Source organism: Nicotiana tabacum, chromosome 22, assembly GCF_000715075.1.
Source record: "Nicotiana tabacum cultivar K326 chromosome 22, ASM71507v2, whole genome shotgun sequence".
Taxonomy (NCBI): Eukaryota; Viridiplantae; Streptophyta; class Magnoliopsida; order Solanales; family Solanaceae; genus Nicotiana; species Nicotiana tabacum.
In genome coordinates, this window is record NC_134101.1 from 141,576,379 (window position 1) to 141,599,883 (window position 23,505).

At 41.1% G+C, this 23,505-nt stretch overlaps 1 protein-coding gene across 1 annotated transcript; it reads right to left on the reverse strand.

Annotated features, from left to right (window-relative positions):
• Positions 1-20,951: 20,951 nt before the first annotated feature.
• Positions 20,952-23,100, reverse strand: LOC107783034 (11S globulin seed storage protein Jug r 4-like). Its single transcript, XM_016603997.2, has 4 exons — positions 22,667-23,100; positions 22,313-22,572; positions 21,723-22,193; positions 20,952-21,547 (listed from the first exon to the last, which is right to left on the reverse strand). Exons 1-4 carry the CDS (start codon positions 22,953-22,955, stop codon positions 21,146-21,148), a joined length of 1,422 nt encoding a protein of 473 aa, XP_016459483.1. The 5' UTR covers positions 22,956-23,100; the 3' UTR covers positions 20,952-21,145.
• Positions 23,101-23,505: the final 405 nt, after the last annotated feature.

Here is a 23,505-nt window from a genome sequence, read left to right on the forward strand (position 1 = left end):
TCAGATTTTAACAATACAGATAGTCCCTCCATTTTTCGGATAATTCTTGAGAATTATTGAAAATTGGTATGATCTTTGGCGTATTCCAGAAGAAATTTTTAGGCAAAATTTACCACGCAACCGTCATCTATTTTGAATCTAAAATAATTTCCCATCACTTTCATTTAAAGCTCTGAACATGTGGCAGTCTTCAACTGGTTTTGACACCACAGCAATTACCAAGGTCATGATGATCTTGCCTATAAGAGCCGATACTTTCCTTTGCCCTTACTACTTGAACTTCTTATCTTAAATTTATCTTGCAACTCCATTGTTGTTTCTAAGAAACCTTCAACTTTTTCATTTCTCATTTTTCCTTATATCACCACTTCTAAAGCCTTCTCAAGGTACCTAGTCTGAGCTCATGAAGTAACCTCCACCCTCAAGACCATAGTCATTGCTTCTCTATGGGCAATCACCACAGCAGTTGAGGAGATGATGGTGAATGAGTCGTTCACCCTTAATAGTAAAGGTATGGCCACCAAATCCACCACGATGGCAGAATAGGGCTCATTAGCCCTATTGATGAAGGCAGCTTTGTTCAGGCTGCCACGCCCTTAGCAAAATTGGTTCCAGTCCCTGTCAAGAAAGGGAAAGGATGACAAAGGCAAGAAACAGCACAACGAACTGAAACTTGTAGAGTTTCTCCCCAAGGTAATCAATTTCATTGGTCTTTGTGTTCCCTGGAGCAGTGCTCCGAAAAAGCTTTACTGGAAAAGCACCTTCCGGCGATCCTGAAAGACTGTGCTTGAAAACATAAGGTTCAGATCATCCTATCTGAAGCAAATAAGAACATAATCATATATTGGGAAGGTTTCTCGTTTGTGTTTACTTACCCATTCACCCTAGGATTAAGCTGGCAATCGATCTAGTAGTGAAGGACTTTCGCAAGGGGCACAATGTTTGTGTAGGTCAACTGGAACTAGGTGTATGATGATCAGTGGCATGCATGAAGTTCCTTGCAAAAAAGGTGCGAGAAAAATTTACTTTCAAACATCTTATATAAATTTACTACCCTAAGCTTTACAAGGGGTCGATGATAACGTTGGCGAGTCGGGGCATCCACGCCCTTATTGCCATAGAGGAAGATTTCAATCATATATGGTACGGGAGGTTCGTTAGAGTACCAACCCGAAATATTTTAAGTGAAAACAATCTCACCTTCCCGGAGAAGTGAAATTTCAAATGCAACTTCTTTCCTTTTTACTTATTTTTATTTTACTTTTTAGATTAAAATCTTCTAATCTTTATGAAGGGCAACTGTTATGGATTCTGCCACTGGTTCGCCTCCGGATATAAATGAGTGTGCCATGACCCAAATCTCATTATAGGTCGTGATACTAGGCAAGCCAATGTGTGAACCTCCACTTAATTATCCATATTAAAAATTTAAAATCAAGAATTTCATTAAATAAATAGAATTAAATCTAGCACTCATAGAGACATACTTTTCTTTATCAAATTTCTGATTATACATAAATCATAAAATGAAGTGATAGTACAAAAATATTTAATACAACTACCAATATCCACTAGAAACACCTAAAACCTGGTATCACGAATGCATAAGTATTTACTAGAATAATACAACACTGCTACAACATCTGTCTAGAATATAAAATAGACATGATAAAATAAATGAATATGATGGAGACTCCATGTGTTGTAGAGCGTAATATAGAATGCAGCTCACCATAAAGTCCCCTCAATAGCTGCGCCTATGCACCAAGATGACTACCAAATGAACATATCTTAGTACATGCACAATCAGTGCAGAAGTATAGCATTAGTACATAAATTAACGTGTACCCAGTAAGCATCTAGCCTAACCCCGAAGAAGTAGTGACGAGGGGTCGACATCGACACTTACTAGTCGTCACAAAAATCAAATATAATAAAAATAAATAGGTATGAGGCATGACAGGTAAAACAGTGGGAACAGATAAAGTACATAATACAATCCTCAACTGAAAAGCGAACACAAAGTCCTCAAATATTGGGTACTTCCTCAAATGGAATACAAAGAGGTCAACACTAAATAAACTGTCACATCTCAATGTTACGAAAACTCACAGGTACATTGATTTCTTATCAAGTACTACGCGTAATTCTACCGAGGCAAGCGACTTGATCCCATAAGAATAATGGTACGATATTCTGTCGTGGCTTACGACCTGATCTCGTAATAGTACTACTAAGGCATTTATCCTGATCCCATAATCGTGTACACTATCGAGGGTCAACAGGCACGAACCATAAATGCATCTCATAATACTGCCAAAATGAACGACTCGATCCCATAATAATACTACTAAGATGTTCTACCTGATCCTATGTGAATAGTGAAACTCGACGGGTCACTGGCCCCCCGCTCACAAATATATGTGTGAGTTATGAAATTTCAAAAACTTTGAGACAAATTAGTACAACACAGGAGAAATTCGTAAAAGAAAGTATAATCTTTACTGCTAATCAAGTAGTTCATCAAGTATCTAACATATTAAGTCTGATACTGTACGCTAGTCCAGTCTCAGGAAACAATGTAAATTAAAACTTTTAAACATGCACGAATAAGTTAAATATTACAATTAAAGCATGGCGTGAGCCTAAGTCTACCCGAACCTAATCAAAAATTCTAGCATACGCACGGACACTCATCACCTCATACGTGCATATCCCCCCACAACATGTAGCACATAACAAATATAATACCTATGTGGTAATTTTCTTCTCACAAGGTTAGACAGGAGACTTAGCTCGCTCCAAAATTTGATAATCGGCTCCAATGCCTTTCTAACTCCTCAAATCAATGCCAAGATATCCGAAACTAGTCAAACAACATGCAAAACAATCAAAATATACTCAAATACTCATAATTTACAAATGTATAACAATTCCCAACTCCACTTGAAAAGTCAACAAAATCAACCCTCGGGTCCACGGGTCCGGATTTCAAAAAAATTCATAGATAATTATTACTCAAAGCACCACGAACTCAAATATATAATTTATTCCTAATCTTATGTCCTATTTTGTGGTGAAAATCCAAGTTTACCATTTCTAGATCTTCTTCAAAAACATCATAATTTCTACCAATTTTCATGTTCAAATCCATAAATAATTCATGTATTTAACTCATAATGTGTAGAAATCACTTAACTTCTGATGGATGATAAAAACACTCCTTCAAAATTGCCTCAAAATTGGCTCCAATGGAAGAAATAAGATGAAATGATCCAAATCTCGATTAGCTATCTTATATTCTGCCCAAGAGAACCTTTTTCGCGTTCACGAGAATACCATCATGTTCGCGAAGGCCTTCCTTCCCAATGCTTCATGTTCGCGATCAACACATTGTGTTTGCGATGACCAACTTTCCTCTAGTCAAGAACCCCTCCTTCACATTCACGAAGGGAAAATCTGCCAACCCCGCATTTCTTCGTGTTCGCGTAGGGTACTCCAACTCATAATGGTGGGGTCAGTCCCCGAGTCATTTCTGTTCGACCTCTCTGGCGCTGGTTCAGTACTTCGAGTGTTTTCATGTTCAGCTACACTTGGATTCTTATTCTTACTTTGAAGTTGAGCGATGGCGATCTGTTGAGCTTGCAGTATCTCGAATATCACTTGGAGGCTGATTCCCCCATCTCCCATTCTTTGTGCTCCTTGGCCACCAAATCGAGCCTCCCTGTGTATACTCCCTCCGGGGTCTGTGCCTTAATCTACATTTAGAGTAATGCATGAGCTAACATCAACTGGTTCCATATTTGGCACTTCCCCAGGGTTTATTGGTGGTACACCAACCCCTATGTTGTTGCTTTCTCGAAGACCGTCGTTGTCACGAACATGTGCGTTTTGTGAGCTAGACATATTTCATACTGAGAATCAAAAATCTTGACAAGAAAAAGTGTAAAAATAACATGTGTAATGAGAATCAGTAATGAAATAATTACTATTATCTTTAGCCCCACGGACTGTTTACCTCGAAAATACGAGTAACAACTATATTTGATTTGTGATTTTAAAGATATGTGATTTAGTCCAATACCAATTAATAATCAAGAACTATGAAGTATAGATGAAGGAAATAAATAAATAAAACCAGTGTTACTTAACCATTATCGACCTCGAGCTCAGTGACCTCGAGATGAACCAAGAACAGTAAAAAGAGAGCGATAAGGATGAAAGGACAATTCTGATGAACAGTAAGAGAGAAAACTAGGATAGTATATTCTTGTCAATGATTAGATGATCTTTACAAATGATTGGAGTCCCCTTTATATAGGAGGGGAGCCCTAAAATAAGGTACATTTCCATTTACAGTAAAGAATATTATTGGTACAGCTGTCTAACCACCTAGTACGGAATCGTACAATCCTATTTCGGTATTTATGCCAAGATTTTGGGGACGTGGCGGAAATATCACTCAGTCTGTTAGAAATCCACAACGGCATTATTTCGGGGTCGAGCATACTCGGCTTTGATATTCCTCGTATTCTTATCTCCAGGTATTGCACCCTGTATTCGAGCTCGAGTCTGGCCATTGGGATCAAACTCGATCTCGCCTGAACTCGGGCTTGTATAGGTCCAAATTTGGACGACCACGACCACTATTAAGTACGGCGAGGAACGAGGTCCTTACGATGTAGCGTCCTTTGGTCGTTATAAAGGGTGACGACCAATAGTGGTTAGCGGGCGTACGATGTCTGCAGTAGTGTAAACGTAGTAAGAGACAGTGAGAATATGATTTTCGAATATTCTTTATGTTATACCTTTTTAGGGTTTAAAAGGGGATTGTCCCTTATAAATAGAGGGAGAACACTTTGTAAAGAGGGGGGAAAGTAAATGCAAACAAGACAACTTTGCTTACTACAGATCTGAAATCCATACATCATCTTTTATCTTGGCCAATCGCATTCATTGCAATATTTTTCTACATTTGAGGTTATCACATTTGTGAGTAATCATTTGGTTCCGACCGCCTAGGAAGCATCATTCACCTTATTCCTCTCTTGCATCCTTTAATCTAGATTTTATTATATTTGGCTGAGATTTACCTCTTCATCTTCATTAATTGATTTAATAAAAAAGGTTTCAATATCGTTTGGTCAAACAATTTTGCACCGTCTGTGGGGATTTCTTTAGCTAAGATTTTAGTCTCATCTAGACCCTTGAAAGGGATAATCACCTCTTACTAGCTTTGCACAAATTAACAATGACAAGAAAAGGAGATGCAAGGCAAAAAGCAATAGCAGGCATCACAACCAACCTCCTGAACACCATTAACGAAGACAACAGGGAAGATAACGAAAACGGGACACCAAATGCCACACACAGGGGAGACGTTTCACCTCCCTCGCACGAAAGCTTAACTGCTCCGTGCGAGAAGGAAGCCTCCACATCTACAACAGGAGAGGCACCACCGGTAGTGAGAAGACTGCTAGAAGAATGGATAACAAGTACTTTGAACAACATACTTGATAAACATGGCCAAAGGGATAACAGGAATGTTGCACATGAAGATGTCACGACAAATGCTGATGAGCAAGGTGCCCTCCCGTACAGGTAAAACTCATGTTGATGATGACGCAGGTAATGATACGTTTGTAGCCATTTTAAAGAAAATGGAGGAGATGGAAAATGAGAATAAGGCACTCAGTGACCAGAGGAAGGAACACCAGGAGAGGGTTGACAAAATACCAGGCACCCCTAAGTTGTTGCCAAAATGGGACGTTGGTCGATCCATCAAGCAACCATACAATGAAGAAGTGGCCCCCTACGCCATTCCAAAGACCTTCAGAATGCCGCCCTACCTAAAGATATATGATGGTACTACCGATCCAGAAGATCATAGCATCTACTACGTCACAGTCGTAAAAGGTAACGATCTTTCAAAAGAGCAGGTACCATCGGTGCTATTGAAAAAGTTCGGCGAAACCCTAACATGGGGAGCCCTGACATGGTACTCTCAACTACTCGCACATTCGATAGCAATGTTCGAGGAAATGGTAGACAAATTTGTCACTGCCCATGCAGGAGACAAAAAGGTAGAAGCCAAGGTAAACGACATATTTGCCATAAGATAGATACACGATGGGGGACCCAGGGACTTCTTAGCTCGGTTCAACAGGGTAAGAATGGGCTTGCCGAATGTGTTAGAGGGAATGGCAGTAGCAGCCTTCCAGAATGGACTAAACAGGAACGGGTCGAGAGCAACCAGAAAATTGCTAAGTAGGCTCATGAAATAACCTCCAACCACTTGGGAAGAAATACATAATGCCTACTGCACCGAGGTAAGAGCCGACAAGGACGACCTCAATGGTCTGACACAACGGTTAACATCAGTTCAAACTAAAGCAAGGAACGATCATCGCAATGTCGATCGAAGAGATCAGTCGGGGCCCCATCTCGGTCAAGAAAGGCATCAGCCCTACGTCAGGACGTCTGTCCCGCCTCCACCGTGGCACACGGATGCTCTTCATCGACATGCAGTGCCATATCGACATGAGAAAGGTATACCTCCGCTCCTATTTGCTCACAATTTTTGTGTTTCTCCTTCAGAAATAGTGTATGCACTAGAGAAACTCGGTACAATGGTGCAATGTCCGCAAAAGATGAGGTCTGACCCTAGCACTCAGAAGTCAAATGCTTTCTGCGAATTTCACTAATAAAGGGGTCACAAAATCAAAGATTGCATAGGACTGCAACAAGAGGTAGTGCAAATGCTAAATCAGGGACACCTGAAAGAATTTTTGAGCGATCGGGGATAGGATAACTTCGCTCGCGGACGCGAACAACCCCAGGGACCTCCAAAATTGCATTCTCCCCCTTGCAATATATAGATGATCATCGGCGGGGGCGATGGAGAAGCAATCAATCATGTCAAGTTCACCACCACATAAAAACTCAAACGGTCGATCACCCATGAACGGTATGATGACCTCAAAGATAGTATCATCTTCGATAAGTCAGATGCCGACAGTTTGTCTTTCCCTCACTACGATGCTCTTGTTATCACTTTACGTATTGCAGATACTTATGTAAGAAGAATCATGGTAGATGACGGGAGCGGCGCGTGTATAATCCATCCTCGAGTCCTCGTACATATGAGATTCGAAGACAAAATAATATCGCGCTCATGCTAACAGGTTTCAATAATGCAGTCGAATGGACTTCTGGAGAGATAATGCTACCCGTCCTAGCTAGAGGAGTCACCCTGGAAACAATGTTTCACGTTATAAACCAAGAAACAACCTACAACGCCATCATAGGGCGCCCGTGGATACATGCCATGTGAGAGATCCCGTCTAGTTTCTATCAAGTGATCAAGTTTCCTACTTCATGGGGGGTATTCAGCATCCGAGGCGAGCAACGCACCGCGCAAGAATGTTATCGCATCGCCCAGGATTGCGCCCACACCCAACATTGTGGAAGCATCTGAGTCGACGATAGAGGATCTTGATCCCGTCCTACTAGACGGCAGCGACAGCACAAAAACGGCTTATATCGGGCACAACCTCTCGGAACCAGGTAAGTTTTATAAATTCTTGACTGACAATGTCGATCTATTTTCCTTCTCCCATGTAGATATGCTAGGTATCCCAAAGGATATTGCCATACACAAACTAAATGTTGAATCCCTATACCCGCCAGTATGGTAAATAAGAAGGAAGTTCAATATTGCAATCAACGAAGCCATCAGCGAAGAATTCGATAAGTTTCTCGCAAATGGCTCCGTCCAAGAGTCAAAGTATCCCCAGTAGGTCGCCAATGTGGTCTTGGTAAAGAAGAAAAACAAAAAGTGGCGGATGTGTGTAGATTTCACAGACCTAAACAAGTCATGCCCAAAAGACTCTTTTCAATTGCCACACATCGACCAGCTCACCGACACAACAACAAGACATGAGTTGCTATGCTTCTTAGATGCCTACTCGGGTTACAACCAGATCCTCATGGAAGAAGAAGACTAGGAGAAAACCACTTTCATCACACACCAAGGAATGTACTGCTATAAGGTCATGCTGTTCGGACTAAAGAATATAGGGGCGACGTACCAGAGGTTGGTCACCAAGATGTTCAAAGACCAACTCGGTAAAACAATGGAAGCCTACGTCGACGACATGCTAGTTAAGTCGAAAAGGAAAGAAGATTATATCGATCATCTGAAGGAAGCCTTTGACATATTAAGACGGTACGGCATGAAACTAAACCTTGAAAAATGCGCCTTCAGAGTAACCTCGGGTAAGTTCCTTGGTTTCTTGGTATCACAAAGAGGCATCGAGGTCAACCTAGATCAGATTAAGGCCATCGAAAGAATGCCCGAAACATTGACCAGCAAAAAGCAGGTACAAAAATTGACAGGACGGATAGCTGCCTTGTTGAGGTTCATCTCACGATCATCAGATAGATGCCACAAATTTTTTAATGTATTAAGGAAGGACAATAGACTTCAGTGGAATTCAGAATGCGTCGACGCCCTAAGAAAACTAAAAGCATACTTGTCCTCACCACCCTTACTCGCCAAGGCAGATCCAAGCGAGTGCCTCCTAGTCTACTTAGTTGTCTCTGAAGTCGCGGTAAGTGTAGTTCTAGTCCGAGAAAACAAAGGTATGCAATCTCCAATTTACTATATCAGCAAAACCTTAATCGACACCGAAACAAGGTACCCCCACCTTGAAAAACTGGCTCTAGCATTAGTCATAGCTTCACAAAAGCTTAGACCACATTTTCAGTGCCACCCCATAAAGGTGGTGACAACCTTTCCTCTCAGGAGCATCCTGCACAAACCTGAATTATTGGGTAGGTTGGCCAAATAGGCCATAGAATTGAGCGAACACAATATAACATATCAACCGCGAACTATAATAAAGTTGCAAGTGCTCGCCGAATTCGTCGCTGACTTTAGTACAGAAATATTACCTGAAGTCGAGCAAGAAGCGCTTCGCACTTCACCTGAACGACCCGACCTCTGGGTCCTCTACACCGACGATGCGTCCAATGCGTCGGGATCCGGACTGGGACTTGTACTCGAAGTCCCAACAGGCGAAGTAATTCTCCAATCTATACGATGCCCTGAAATGACTAACAATAAGGCCGGGTATGAGGCCGTAATTGTAGGACTGAAGTTGGCCCTCAAGTATGGTGCTCAACGAGTCATCCTCCGCTGCGACTCTCAACTTGTTGTAAGCCAAGTTACTGGGACTTTCCAAGTTAAGGAGCAGAGGTTGCATAAATTCCAGACCGAAATCCACAAGTTACTGCCAGAATTCGATGAATGCCAATTTGACCAAATACTGCAAGCACAAAACATCAAAGTAGACGATCTCGCCAAGCTGGCAGCAGCAACTAAAAATATCACCAAGGAGAACGTGGTCACCCTCCTCCACTCATTAATAGACCAAATCGAGGTACATTCTATAAATTTAACTTGGGACTGGCGCAATCGCGTCATATCTTATCTGTAGGAGGGAGCACTCTCACAAGATAAAAAAGAAGCCAAAAATCTCTGAATACAAGCGGCCAGGTACAGCTTCATAAACCACAACCTTTACAAAAGGACATTTGGCGGTCCTTTGGCCAAATGCCTTGGACCAAATTAGACAAGGCGTGTGCTTGAAAAGGTACACGAAGGTCACTGTGGTGCCCATACAGGCAGTCGGGCCCTCGTCAGATGTCTTATTCGTGTAGGATACTACTGGTCCACTGTGAAGAAAGAGGTCGCGAATTACATCAAGAAATGTGAGCAATACTAGAAATACACCCCTATGATACACCAGGCGGGGGAACTCCTGCATTCCGTCACTTCTCCATGGCCATTTATAAAATGGGGGATGTATATCGTCAGACCCCTCCAAGCAGGGCGAGGTAAGATACTCTTCCTTTTGATTTTAACTGATTACTTTTTTCCAAATGGGTGGAAGCAGGTGCATTCGCTCAAATACGCGAACAAGAAGTCATCGTGTTCATCTGGAAAAACATCATATGCCACTTCGGCATCCCAAAATAAATTAGTTGCGACAACGGACCCCAGTTTATAGGGAAAGGACGACTGAGTTCTTCGAAAAATGGCACATCAAGCGGATACTCTCCATGACATATCACCACCACCGACAACGGTCAAGCGGAATTCTCCAATAAAACAATATTGAACATATTAAAGAAAAAGCTCGAGGACTCCAAAGGGCTATGGCCGAAACTGCTACTAGAGGTGTTAAGGGCCTACCGCACAACGCTGAAAACCAGCACAGGTGAGACGCCGTATTCACTGGTCTACGGAACTGACACAGTTATACCCGTTGAGATCGGGGAACCTAGCATGAGATACTCTAATGAGAGTGGACCAAGCAATGACGAAAGTAGATTACAAGACCTGGATGAGGTCGAAGAACGAAGGGATATGGTAGACATAAGAATGATAGCCCAAAAACAACAAACAGAAAGGCACTATAACAAGAAGGCCAAAGTACGACCACTCAGAGTCGGGAACTACGTTCTAAAAGCCAAAACACAAGCAGCGAAAGACCGGAATGAAGGGAAATTGGGAACAAACTGGGATGGGCCATATAAAATCACAGCAGCAGCAAGCAAAGGAGCATTCCAGTTAGATACAATGGAAGGAAAACTACTACAAAATAACTGGAATGTCGCCCACCTCAAGTACTTCCACTTCTGAAAAGAGATGCCGCCTAAGTCGTATTCTTTTTCCCTCACCCGGGTTTTGTCCCAATCGAGTTTTCTCGGGGAAGTTTTTAATGAGGCGACGAGGGGCACGTCTCGAGGTTCGAAGTATTGTTCATTGCCCCGCCTACTGATGACCTCTCCAGACTGAGCAATGAAAGGACTAGATATAAAGAATCTCCATTGTATGTATGAAATCGACATGCACCGCCATTGTATGTACGAAATTGACATGTACCGCCATTGTACTACGAAGTCGACATGTATCTCCGACATATGAATAAAATCACTCCATTATGTATACGAAATCAACACGTGTCTCCAATGTATGAATAAAACCGGCATATACTGTTGATTCCCAATTTTTTCCCTTAATATTTTTAAATGCATCTATACCTTTAAAACTATGCATTAGTATCAATTGATATTTTCCAACAATTTTTATATTTTTTAAAATTAATTTATCCTAATATTTTACTTATATAAATAATTACAAAATGCATCACAAATGATTTTAAAATATCTTTTGATTTAATATTACTATTTATATTCATACTAAGTTCAAATTATTTTACAAATGGCCAAATTTACACTTTTGGTTATAATTGCAATAACTTTGCAATTATAGCCCATGCATACATCATTGTATTATTTTACCAAATATTGGTCCGTTATATTTTTAAAATATTGAATAATTGTTTTGAAACATTTCTATGCATGAAAATTATTTTTATAATTTATTAATTATTTTATAATTAATATTTTTACTTAATTACTTGGGTATTCAATAAATAGCCTCTTATTTTCAGATTTAACCTAAGAAAGACCAGCCCAAAACCCCTTTTAATTTGGCCCAATCTCCTTAGGCCCAAATCTGATATGCTCAACCCAATACCCCCGTCCAATCTCGACCGTTGATCATTTTGATCAACGGTCCACAACCCACCTTACCATAATTAACCTAACCGACCCCTCCCCCCAAACCCTCTCATTCTCTCCCTCACACGTCGTCATCAACTCCCTCTTCTCTCAAAAATCTCTCAGCTAAACCCTAGTTCTCAAGTACTGTCACTGGCATATACCTCCACCCCATGAGGTTTCTATGGCTTCTCCGACCAGACCTGGCCTTCTACACACCATGACTTCTTGATTTCTTGGATCCTTGATAAGATCTCAAAGAACCTAGTTCTGGTTTGAAACTTTGATTATTAGCCTGTCTCAGGCCATTGTTCGACTATGAGTAAGAACTTCTCTTTATTTTTGTTACGAATCTATGGGTTCTTGACATATGCTCTCATTTCTATTATGTTTTCTAAAAAAACCTAGTCTATTACCTTCGATCATTTCTATATATGTATAGATCTGAGATGAATCGAGCACTATTACATGTTTTTCTCTAAAAATTTTGGGTTTTTAATCGATTATTCTTGCTTTTCCCTAAAACTAGGGTTCATTATGAGTTATTTTTCAAAGGTCTTCTGACTTCTAAATGTTTAATCGATTCTCTTTTCATCTTCTTGACTAATTTTTGCTAGAGTACTTGAACCCTAGTTGACTCTATGTAATATACTGATCTTTCCAATCCTTGCTTCGATTTAGGGTCTTTCCGTGTTACCAATCGTATTAATTTGCTCTGTATTTTCTGACTTACACATTTTCTTTGTCAAATCCAGTATTTTGTGGTTTTCCCTAATTAATCTCTGTTAGGATTTGAACCTGCTTTTTCCGACTAAGTTTTATATTTCTTTGAGGTTTTACTTAGTCTTATTTCTATTTATGCAAGTCGAGTAATTCTTTCCGAAAATTAGTATTCTTTTGAAAAGTCTTGCTGATTGCTTTGTTCTGTTAAAGATTTGTATGCATAGACTTTATTCATTTCCTTGTTTGTAACTTTAATTGGTCATCTCTGCCTTAATTACTTGCCTGTATAACTTTGGGATTCTTACTAATTCTTTATTTGGTATGGTCTAGTCTCCTTTGCCTTAATTAAATCCCTGGTGTTACCGTTAATCAATTACCCCTAACTAGAGGGTCTATTCTAGACTCCCTTATGATAATTGATTCTACGACCTTATGATTGCCCTTAATTGACTAATTTCTGATTCTTTTACCTTATTTGTGCTACTCTTAAACTACTATATAAGCACTCTTATTTTACCTCTTAAACACGAACACGAACACGAAGTTCAGAACACATACTCACACTCAGACTCTCTCTTCTTTCTTTGCTACTTGTGATAATTATTGGTCTATCTAGCTAAAGCCAAGGCTAGACATTTGAAATACACATGTTTTACACTCTACACTTTCTTCTTTAATTGGTATGTCTCTAAGTTAAATTTTGAAACTCAACTCATGTGTTCCATTTCTGCACTAGTTTAATTGGCCATGTATCCAATTTGTTTCCATGTTTACTACTTTATTCAGCATGTCTAAATTCTGCCTTCTCTTGTTCAATGTGTAATCAGCATGTCTAAACATTACTTGGTTCTTTGATACTTGTCCAATATGTTTACTTAGATCCCTTACCCCCTCCCCTCCTTAACTGGTGTGACCATGTTAGTTACTTAGTCTCCTAATGTATTCGATTGGCCCTAATTGTACGTCCAATTCTGTTCAACACACCCTTGTCTTCAACATGATTTTGCTACATTCTTTCTCTATGTTTTAACTGTTTATTGCCATGACTGACTTGTTTAGTGCACTCCTAGTTGTTCTGTGCATTTGTTGTCTCAAATGTTTACCTATTTATGTGGTTTCAACTCTATATGTTCCCAATCCTTTTCACCCATGTTTGTAAATTTGTTGGTTAAGTGTTTGTGAATCTTAGCATTTTATGATTAATTGGTTGTTTGCTGAATTTGCTCTCCTCAGAACTGGTTTAAAAAATGCTCTTCTACTCTTAGTATTCTCCTCATAACTAGTCACTCCTAGCATCTTCTTAAAACTGTTTTCTATTTCTGAAATTCTTCTCACTTCTGAAATTGTCTCTACACTAGTTTTTACTAAATCTTTCAAAACTATGTCAAGCACTCTCACTTTACTCTTAGACTATTAGGTTCTGCTCCTCTGGTGTGTGTACTACTTAGGGATCCTTGAGATTACTTTGAACTCTGGAACACCAGGGTTGGCTCTTCCACATTACACATAATCAATCCCTATTTGAGAAAAGGTCTTGGTGTGAGCACTGCCCAGGATTCTTGAGGTCCTTAGGGAACTCTGACACACAAAGTCACACTATTGGTTGTGAGATCTTTGGTTTTTGAGACTGTATTGGAGTCCTGGCATTCCCAGGTTTACTTTGGACCTGATTTAGACTCCCTATAGTATAGTTTCATTTATTTATATAATTCATTCAATCTTGGTCTGTAATAATATTCTTTGTAAACAGATATTGGGGTAATTAGTAAAAAGGGGAGGGTTCCTATATGATTTTGTGGGAAACCGGGTAGAAATCCTGCTTTAGGTTTATATTATGATTCGCAATAGAAATCCTGCTTTAGGTTTATATTATGATAGAAATCATGCTTTAGGATTATGTTGTGCTTATCTGCAATAGTAATCATGCTTTAGGTCTGTGTTGTTTGCATTAGAAATCCTACCTTAAGATACGTTTACTGCCTTTGCATATTAGAAACATGTTATAGTTCATCACTTCATTTCTGATTCTGCATAAGTTGTCACCACTTGGAAATCCCATAATTAAGTTATTACTGTAATCATGCTTAATAAAATGATCATCTCTCTCTGTGTATTAGAAATCCTGCCTTAGGACTCTGTTTGCATCTTGCTTTAAATCGTATCTACGTCGTTAAATGAATAATTGTCCATAAAAAGGTTTTAAAACAGTCCAACACACAGGTATCATGTCTTAGTATAAATACGCATGAAATCAGTTTTGTAACGTTAACCGCCTAGATCAGCATGCATATAGGACTGAATAACTTCAAGTTTTTTTAATTAGTTCCCAGACTATGATTGCATACAGACTAGATCCTAGGCAAGCCTTAGGTAATTAATGGCTTTAAGATTGTGAAATTGTACTCTACTTATTTGTAAAATTGTCCAGTTTTAACAGGCTTTAAAAATCAGTAGGCAAACTGATTAGGATTCTGTCACTTTGCCTTAAAACAATGCTACTTATTTTGTGTTTGTGATACTCACCTAGATACCATATTCTAGGACTTTTCTGAAACTACCTGAAATCTATGCTTAAGACGTGTTACTTATTTGTTTATGTGTGGAGGTAAATATGAGCCCCCTAACTGTTTCTCTATTTGATAGTCCTATATGTTCTTTGTTGTCGCTTATATTTTACCTTTTAAATACCTAAGAGTGTCTAAAACTTCCTAAGTATAGAGGTCCTAAACACCTCCAGGCCCACAAGGAAGGGACGGGTAAAAGCACATTTAGAGTTCATTAATTAAACTCGCATATATAACTACTAGGGGGAGGGGTAATGGGTAGTAAAAGGATATGATGACCTGCACGTTAATGGCACGTGTAGCCCCTCTAGTTTAAGAGGATTATCGGGCATTGCACACGTTGATCTCCTATAGGCTAACCAACTTAGGACTTCCCTTCCTCAATTTACATATGTATGCTTAGACTGTCTAAACTCCCTTAATTTGCATATGACTATCTAAACTTCCTTAATTTGCATATGTGTGCTCGGACTGCCTAAACTTCCTTTATTTGCAAATGTGTGCTTAGACTGCTTACCTATTAAATGAATAATTCACATGATTGAGTTCAGCGGGGACCCATCGTTGTGGACCGCGAGGCATGCCTAACACCTTTCCCTCAAGGTTATTTCGAGCTCTTACCCTAATCTCTGGTAATTCAAACTGGTTGCGTGAGTTAATTGCTCTAGGTGCCCTAACGCACCTTAATCCGTTAGGTGGCGACTCTTCAAATACCCAATTCCTAAAAGGAAATGAGTTGTTCCCAATTAATGTTGAAACCCGGACTCCGCGAGGAAAAAGGGGGCGCGACATATACGAGACTCCAGCAAATAAAATAGAATGCCACCCTCACAACAGGATACTACTTCGGCAACAGCTCAAAAGTAACATCCCAATGGCTAAGGCCATCGTCAAAGAAAAGAGTTCAAATTCACTCGAACCACGACGGGATACTACTTCGGCACCAGCTTGAAAGTAACATCCCATTGGCTAAGGCCATCGTCAAAGAAAAGAGTTCGACTTCACTCGAACCATGACGGGATACAACTTCGGCACCAGCTCGAAAGTAACATCCCAATGGCTAAGGCCATCGTTAAAGAAAAGAGTTCGACTTCACTCGAACCACAACGGGATACTACTTCCGCACCAGCTCGAAAGTAACATCCCAATAAGGCCATCTTCAAAGAAAAGAGTTCGACTTCACTCGAACCACAGCGGGATACTACTTCGGCACCAGCTCGAAAGTAACATCCCAATGGCTAAGGCCATCATCAAAGAAAAGAGTTCAACTTCACTCGAACAACGACGGGATACTACTTCGGCACCAACTCGAAAGTAGTATCCCAATAGCTAAGGCCATCATCAAAGAAAAGAGTTCGACTTCACTTGAACCACGACGGGATACTACTTCGGCACCAGCTTGAAAGTAATATACCTATGACCTAATTTGTTGCTAACGAAAAAAGTTTCATTAAACTCACAACACAACGGGTTCAACATTTCAACAAAGATTCAGAATAACATGACTGCGGCAAAAGAACAAACTGGAAAAAGGAAACAACAACTCAGAGGTACACGACCTAAACAATTTTCATTACAGCAAATATATTACAAGTATTTGTTTTTACAAAGGGCTCAAAGATGCCCTCACAAAAATGGCAAAGCAAAAACAAATACAACTGAATACTACGCCACATCATTCTCTATGGAATACACCTTCTCGTACCAAGAATCGGAGGCTAGTTTGTCTGCATCACCAGAATTAATATCATCCCTGCCATGCGTGATGGGGTCATACCTACATGCCTCACGAGCTGCACAGTCCTTGGCACACACATCACGAAGCTCTGTCTCAGATGCCCTCCCATCAGCATAAAGAGCCTTATACACATCGAGTCGGGCTTCAGCGTGAACCCACAGCTCATACAAATGGCGAGGCACAACAGGATCAACCAAAGCATGGGATGTAGAAGGTTGCGACTGACGTCGCACGTCCTCCATTTTCAAAGAAGCCACCTGCTCATTTAACGTGGACAATTCCGCCTCCAAATCTTGAATACGCCCCTCAAGTCCCAATACCTTAAGTGCAGACAAATCTACCTCCTGGCCCTGTTCCAATCTACAAACATGGAGGGCGTTTTCTAAAGTCGCTACCTCGGTGATGACACTTTCCCTATCCCTTTCAGCGTGGGCCAATCCGTTAGCAGTTGCGCTAAATCACTCTTAAGGTCAACGACCTCCACTACCTTCATGTCCAGTTCAGCAGTTACATTGGCCACCTTTGCTTGGAGGTCAGCATTTTTGGAAATCGCTCCCTTATTTAGCTCAAGCTCATCTTCCCTAACCTTAAGGGCCGCCTCAAGCTCACTACAACGGGCAATGGCCTTCATAAGGTCCTTGTCTCGCTCTTTCAATTCTTCGACCTTACGTGCCAATTGATCCTCCCTCTACTTAAGCCCATCACGAAACAGCTGAAAGTCGCGATCCTGAGTGAAGAGATCGGTCATCGCACGATGCTTGGTGCGGTATTCTTGATACTTAGAGAATATCTTCCCATAGACGGTCGTCCTCCTTCTTTCTCGATGCTCACGCTTGATCTCCATGATGAGGGTGTAATATGAAAAACAAAGTTAAAATAAAAGGATGGGCCAAGAATAGTAAAACAGATCCAACGACGAAAAGAAAAGAGAGGCATTTACCCGTAGAGCCATGCCAGAAATGCTCCGTGACAACTCTGCATCACTCATCGCTCTAAGTGCCTCGCTCTTAGGAGCAGCACATAAAAGGGCAAAAACAGACGCCACCTGATCACCTTTCGACAGCAAGTCCTAGTCCCTAGGGACGACTATGTGTTGATCAGAACCCTCCGTTCTGACCTCTACACGAGTGCGATGCTCCAAAAATTCGCGAACATCCCCTGGATCGACGTTCGAACCCGAGTCATCGCCCTCGGCGCGTAAGCCCTCTCCAACAGTAGATGATTCGCCATCCTCAGCGAAACGCACAGTCCCCTCCTTGGTGTATTCCTTCTGTTTGGGAAGATCTCCCCGCCAAGATGGCATCCGCCATAAACGCGGGCATAGGTGCCATTTCCAATGCACCAATCCCACTCTTACTAGTATCAATGGCCACGTCTTTCCCGAGCTCTACCCTCCTCTTTTTTTCTCAACGAAGGTTCGTCCCCATTAGAGGACTCATCCACGAGGTGATAGACTGGTAAAGAGGAGATCTTTTCCCTCACAACTATATCCCGAGAGAATTCTCTCACCTGTACCGGTCGAGCACGACCCTCTCGGACGGACTCCTCCAAAGTAAATTGCATTCCCGCTGAGGCGATGGCCTGAAAAAATGCAGGAATTGGGGCCCTCCGCCTAGAAGCTCCATGACCTGTCATCACAAAGAGTCATATTAATAGACAATAGCAAACAGCCGAAGAGCGGTATAGAGGAAAACACTTACCGAATGAGACCTTCGGCCCAAAACGTTTCACAAAAGCGGGCCAGTCTTGAATCTCCACTGCGTGAAGCAGTAAACGGGCTACCCAGTCCCTTATACCGATGATAGGATGGGGTGTACACCCCACAGCTGCAAAAGAAAGCCGTAGATAAATACTAAGTTGAACAAAAAAAAAGAAAAGTAAACAAGTTACGACACATACGATTATCATTCCACCGTTCCAGGAATCCAGCAGGTCTGACGCAATGTGTACAGTTTTGACAAAGAAATACTTATGCCAAAATTTACGGCTCGCCCGGTCGTCAGTTCCGACCACCAGCTCTTTGGTCCCATGGTGCCTCAAATGTACCATAGTACCCCTGTGAAAACTAGGGGAAAACAAGTGCAAGATGTGGTGAATGTCAACTTCGCACCCTGCCAACTCCGCGTATTTTGTCAACACCAAAAATATTTTGTACATGTACGGAGAAAGCTACGCCGGGCAAACCTGATAAAACTAACAAAATTTTTCTACTAATGGGATAAAGGGAAAGGAATGACTAATCACAAAGGGGTATTCATAAAAAGCACAATACCCCGGTCTATGGACCTCCACGAAGTCCCTCCCCGCCGGAACCATCTCGACATGAGGGGGAATATTGTACTTAGTACTAAGGGCATCTATATGGGCCTGCTCAATTTCTGACACTACCGGAGCAGGAGTAGGAGCAGGTTCTTTAAGGAAGTCACTTTGAGACATGGGGTGTCTCGACAGTAACTCATCCACGGTGGGAAAACTGTCCCCTTCCTCCATTGTCATGTCCTCGCCACCAGAAGGAAGCGCCATGGATAACGGGGTGGCGTCAGAAATCCCCTGACGTGACCGATGTGTTCTAGGCATATCTATGGCAGAAGATGTGTTAATAAAACAAAAAAAATCAAGAACAGTGAACGGAAGAGAAAAAGCAAAGAAATCACAAGAGCAAAAGCTGAAGATGTGAGAAGGAATAACCAAAGAAGAAATGGCCAAGAATTTTAAAAAAACAATCCCTTCACCTATTTATAGGGTTGGGTAGCGCCAGAATTGAAGCAGAAGGCTGCCAATGACACCAAAACCGAAGTGACAAACTATCAGTCTCTGTCTCGGGAAGACGCGTAATGATAACGCACGTGGGAGTGATGTTATTTCCCAACAGGACACACCACCCAAGGTATCGTGAAGCGCACTACTCTTCCGTTGTTGGCCAAATCGTTACGATTCGCAAGCCAAATTTCTCCGCAAGTATAGGCGATGTCCGCTTATCAAGGACGCACCAGGCCGCAATCTCGACAAGCGGAGGGACTAACTGTATAGGTCCAAATTTGGACGACCACGACCACTACTGAGTACGGCGAGGAACGAGGTCCTTACGATGTAGCGTCCTTTGGTCGTTATAAATGGTGACGACCGACAGTGGTTAGCGGATGTACGATGTCTGCAGTAGTGTAAGCGTAGTAGGAGACAGTGGAAATATGTTTTTGGAATATTCTTTATATTATACTTTTTTAGGGTTTAAAGGGGATTGTCCCTTATAAATAGAGAGGGAGAACACTTTGTAAAGAGGGGAAAGTGAATGCAAACAAGACAACTTTTCTTACTACAGATCTGAAATTCATACATCATCTTTTATCTTGGCCAATCACATTCATTGCAATATTTTGCTACATTTGAAGTTATCACATTTATGAGTAATCATTTGGTTCCGACAGCCTAGGAAGCATAACTCACCTTATTCTTCTCTTGCATCATTTAATCTAGATTTCATTATACTTGGCTGAGATTTACTTCTTCATCTTCATTAATTGATTTAATCAAAAAAAATTCAATATCTTTTGGTCAAACATGGCTTAAGACGGACTCTCCAGCCTGTAAATCGGAGGCATATGATTTTGACCGTATACATATACCTACCAGAACCCGTTGATAATTCTTAGCTTTGGTCATGAATGGGCTGGAATTTCATTGTTTTGTGGTATTGCCCTATGTATTTTGGAATTATGCGGGAGCTGTGAGAGGTCGTTGGAGTGAAAAGTGGGATTAAAAAGGAAAAGGTAAAAAATGAAGAGGGAAATTTGGTGCTGGCATCTCTTGGAGAAGAAGAAGTAACGCTGAATTAATATCAAATTAAACATTCTGAAAGACGAAACATCAAGGGATTTACTTTTGACTTTTTTCGTTATTTAAGTGTTAATTAATTAATTGCAATGGTTCAGTTGATATTAATTAGGAACTGAAGACTTCCTAATTATTAATTGTAAATGGTTCAGTTGTGACTCTTACTTTTTGAAACATGAATTGAATTGAAAGAAAGAGGGGGAAATGGCAAAAAAATGTGAAAAAACCTAAATTGATTTCGTGGCTTTAGAGAGTCACCTCAATACCTCACCCTAACCATGACCAGATATATATAGAGATTAAAATTAGTCCTGTCATTTCCAAAATTCATTGAGTCCGTCTCTGGCAATTTCAGATTTTTGTTCTTCAATCTTCCCACGTTAATTTCTTGTTGATTATTTTAGGCCATGTAAGATTTGCTAGAAAATTTTGCAAACTCATCTGCAGGAAAAGCTTGGATCAGATTCAGATAGAAAAAGGCAGGAGTTTTATTAGTTTACATTATTTGCTCCTCACCAACAAGTCGCTCTTGCATAAAAACAAAAACGAGGAACGAGTACTACCAGACAACATGGCTAGACTAGCGCTGCGCCTCATTTGGAGATATCTGGTAGGATGCTTTACACAGGAAAAAAGCAAAACTTAGTACAAGTTCTAATTAAGCAGCAGCAACCCTCTCTGATGAGCGAGCTCTTCCTGAGGAACGGAAAATGAGAGTTTCCTCCCTGTTGAACTTCAGCCTCCTCGCCTCATCCCTTGAAATCTGGTATGAACTGGCAATCACATCCACGGGCAATCCTCGGATAGCAGAAGTGCGGCCGCTCAGAGTGTTGATCATGGCATTGTCATTGGTGTTGAATTCCACCCACTCGCAACCTTCGGTCTCGGCGTGTTTCACGACGGCATAGTTCTGTGGCACCACAACAACCTGACCCTGTCGGACTCTGTCATCTAACACTGCTTGTCCTCTGTGATCCACAATCTGAATCCTTGCCTCTCCCCTTGTTATGTAGATTACCTTGTGTGCATTGGTGACCCAGTGTGGTGCCATGATTGAATCCTGCCCATTAATTAAATGGAAGTAGTAATCAGTCTACGTATATATATTAAATTTGAAGAACTACTGTTAAATGATGCAAATTGAGAAGTAAATTGTGTCATAATTTAGGCAGGACAGGGGCGTATTAAATTTTAAATACCAGTAACTCAAATGGTCAGTGAATTCTGAGACTTACTGTGTGGAGAACTCCCCTGGCAGCGCTGAGACGGAGGAAGCTGAGGATGGGAAGAGTGAGGCTGTTAACGGTGGTGAAGCGTCCAGCATTTGGGTTGTAGATATCAGCACGTGAGGGATTGTCAATGTTCTGCCTGACTTTAGCGGAACAGATGGTTTCCTCAATGCCGTTCATGCGAGGACCATATTGTCCTTGCTCTTGTCTCTCCTCGCGCTCCTCTTGTTCCTGTGAGAATGGTGGCCTCACAACTCTGAGTCCTTGCTGAATGTTAACAATGTGGCCTCTCTGGTCGTCCTGCCCTTGAAGTCTCCTTGCTATCTCCCTGTCTACGCCAAATGCCTCGGCCAAGACCTCTACGTCAAAGCCATTGAAAACATTTCCAGATTCGAATCGTTCCCTGCGCAAGCTTTTGCCACCGTATTGTCCCTGTTGTTGCTGTCCTTGTTGTGGGTTTCCAGCTATGAAGAATCTCTGCAAATAACCGAAACAAGATTTTTTTTATTTATTAACCAACACTATGGCTATAGCTATATGATTTTTTAATTATTTTTTTTAGTATGTTAGCTGAACCTTTCCAGTTTCTAACGTACCCTTGAAAATTGACCAAGTTGGTTGGCATTGTTACTGCTGTCTTCTAAACAAACAAGAACAAGCTCCTCATTTCCTTCGTTATAGGCCCAGTGAGCAGCTCCAGCAGGGAAGGCAATAATGTCACCCTGTCTGAACTGTCCAATCCTCTGATGGCGATCTTGGAATCTTGAGCCTGCACCCCTTTCACCTTGCTGCATTTGCTGGGACGACTGGAAAGTTTCGGGGCATCCAGATTGCATGATGCCATAAAATCCCCGACCTGAACATTACCCATACATGAATGTTAATCAGTTGATACAAATAGTATAAATTACCAATGAGAAATTAAATTAAAAGATAATGTCTGTACTTACCTCGTTCAACATAGGCAAGCAGGGGAGTGTTGACATAAGAAGGCAACAACATGCCTCTAGACTGGATGACGTGGCGAATTAGGGAGACGCCAGCACATTGGAACTGCTGGTTATTTTGGTCCCACAACTCGGTGACTCCAGCTTCGGCTTGAATGCGGGTGGTGGGTTCCTGAGGGCTAAGTCTATTGAGTTGGCATTCGCCTTGCTGCTGTTGGTATCTCTGCTGAGCAAAGGTACCGTGCAACACCAGAAGGAAACTCAAGGAGAAAGAGAGCCAACTAGAAGCCATGATTATTATTATTGAGTAGAGAAGATATGAAAATATTTATCGATGGGAAGTGGCGAGTGGGAATTGATAGCATTTATAGGAGGGAGAGGTACTTGAGGGATTGACACATAGCAGAATATGTAGGAGAAAAGCTCTGCCATTTTGCGCTTTGCATGGCTATCAAAGCATGCTGGTTTACACCTAATAAGTCTGCCTCATGCATTCAGAGTTTAGGTGGCTTCTTCCTTCTAAGAACAAAACAAATAGGAGTTCTGTTTTACAGTGATTTTGTTTTAATCGGAGTTGTTTTATCCAGTGAGTGCGAAGTACATAAACATCAATAACGAGGTAACTTGACTTTCACCCTGTTTTCACCCTGTTGGGTAAATATCTGTACATCATTACGGAGACTTTCACCTAGTTTATATAAGTATGATATAAGTTTAATGATGGAGCAAAGAATTTTGCTTTGTTGATGATGAGCTCAAATTATAATATCCTATTTTTCAAGTTACGAATTATGTTTGCTATGACAATTACATGTGTGATTGTTACTGCATGTCAATTTAAC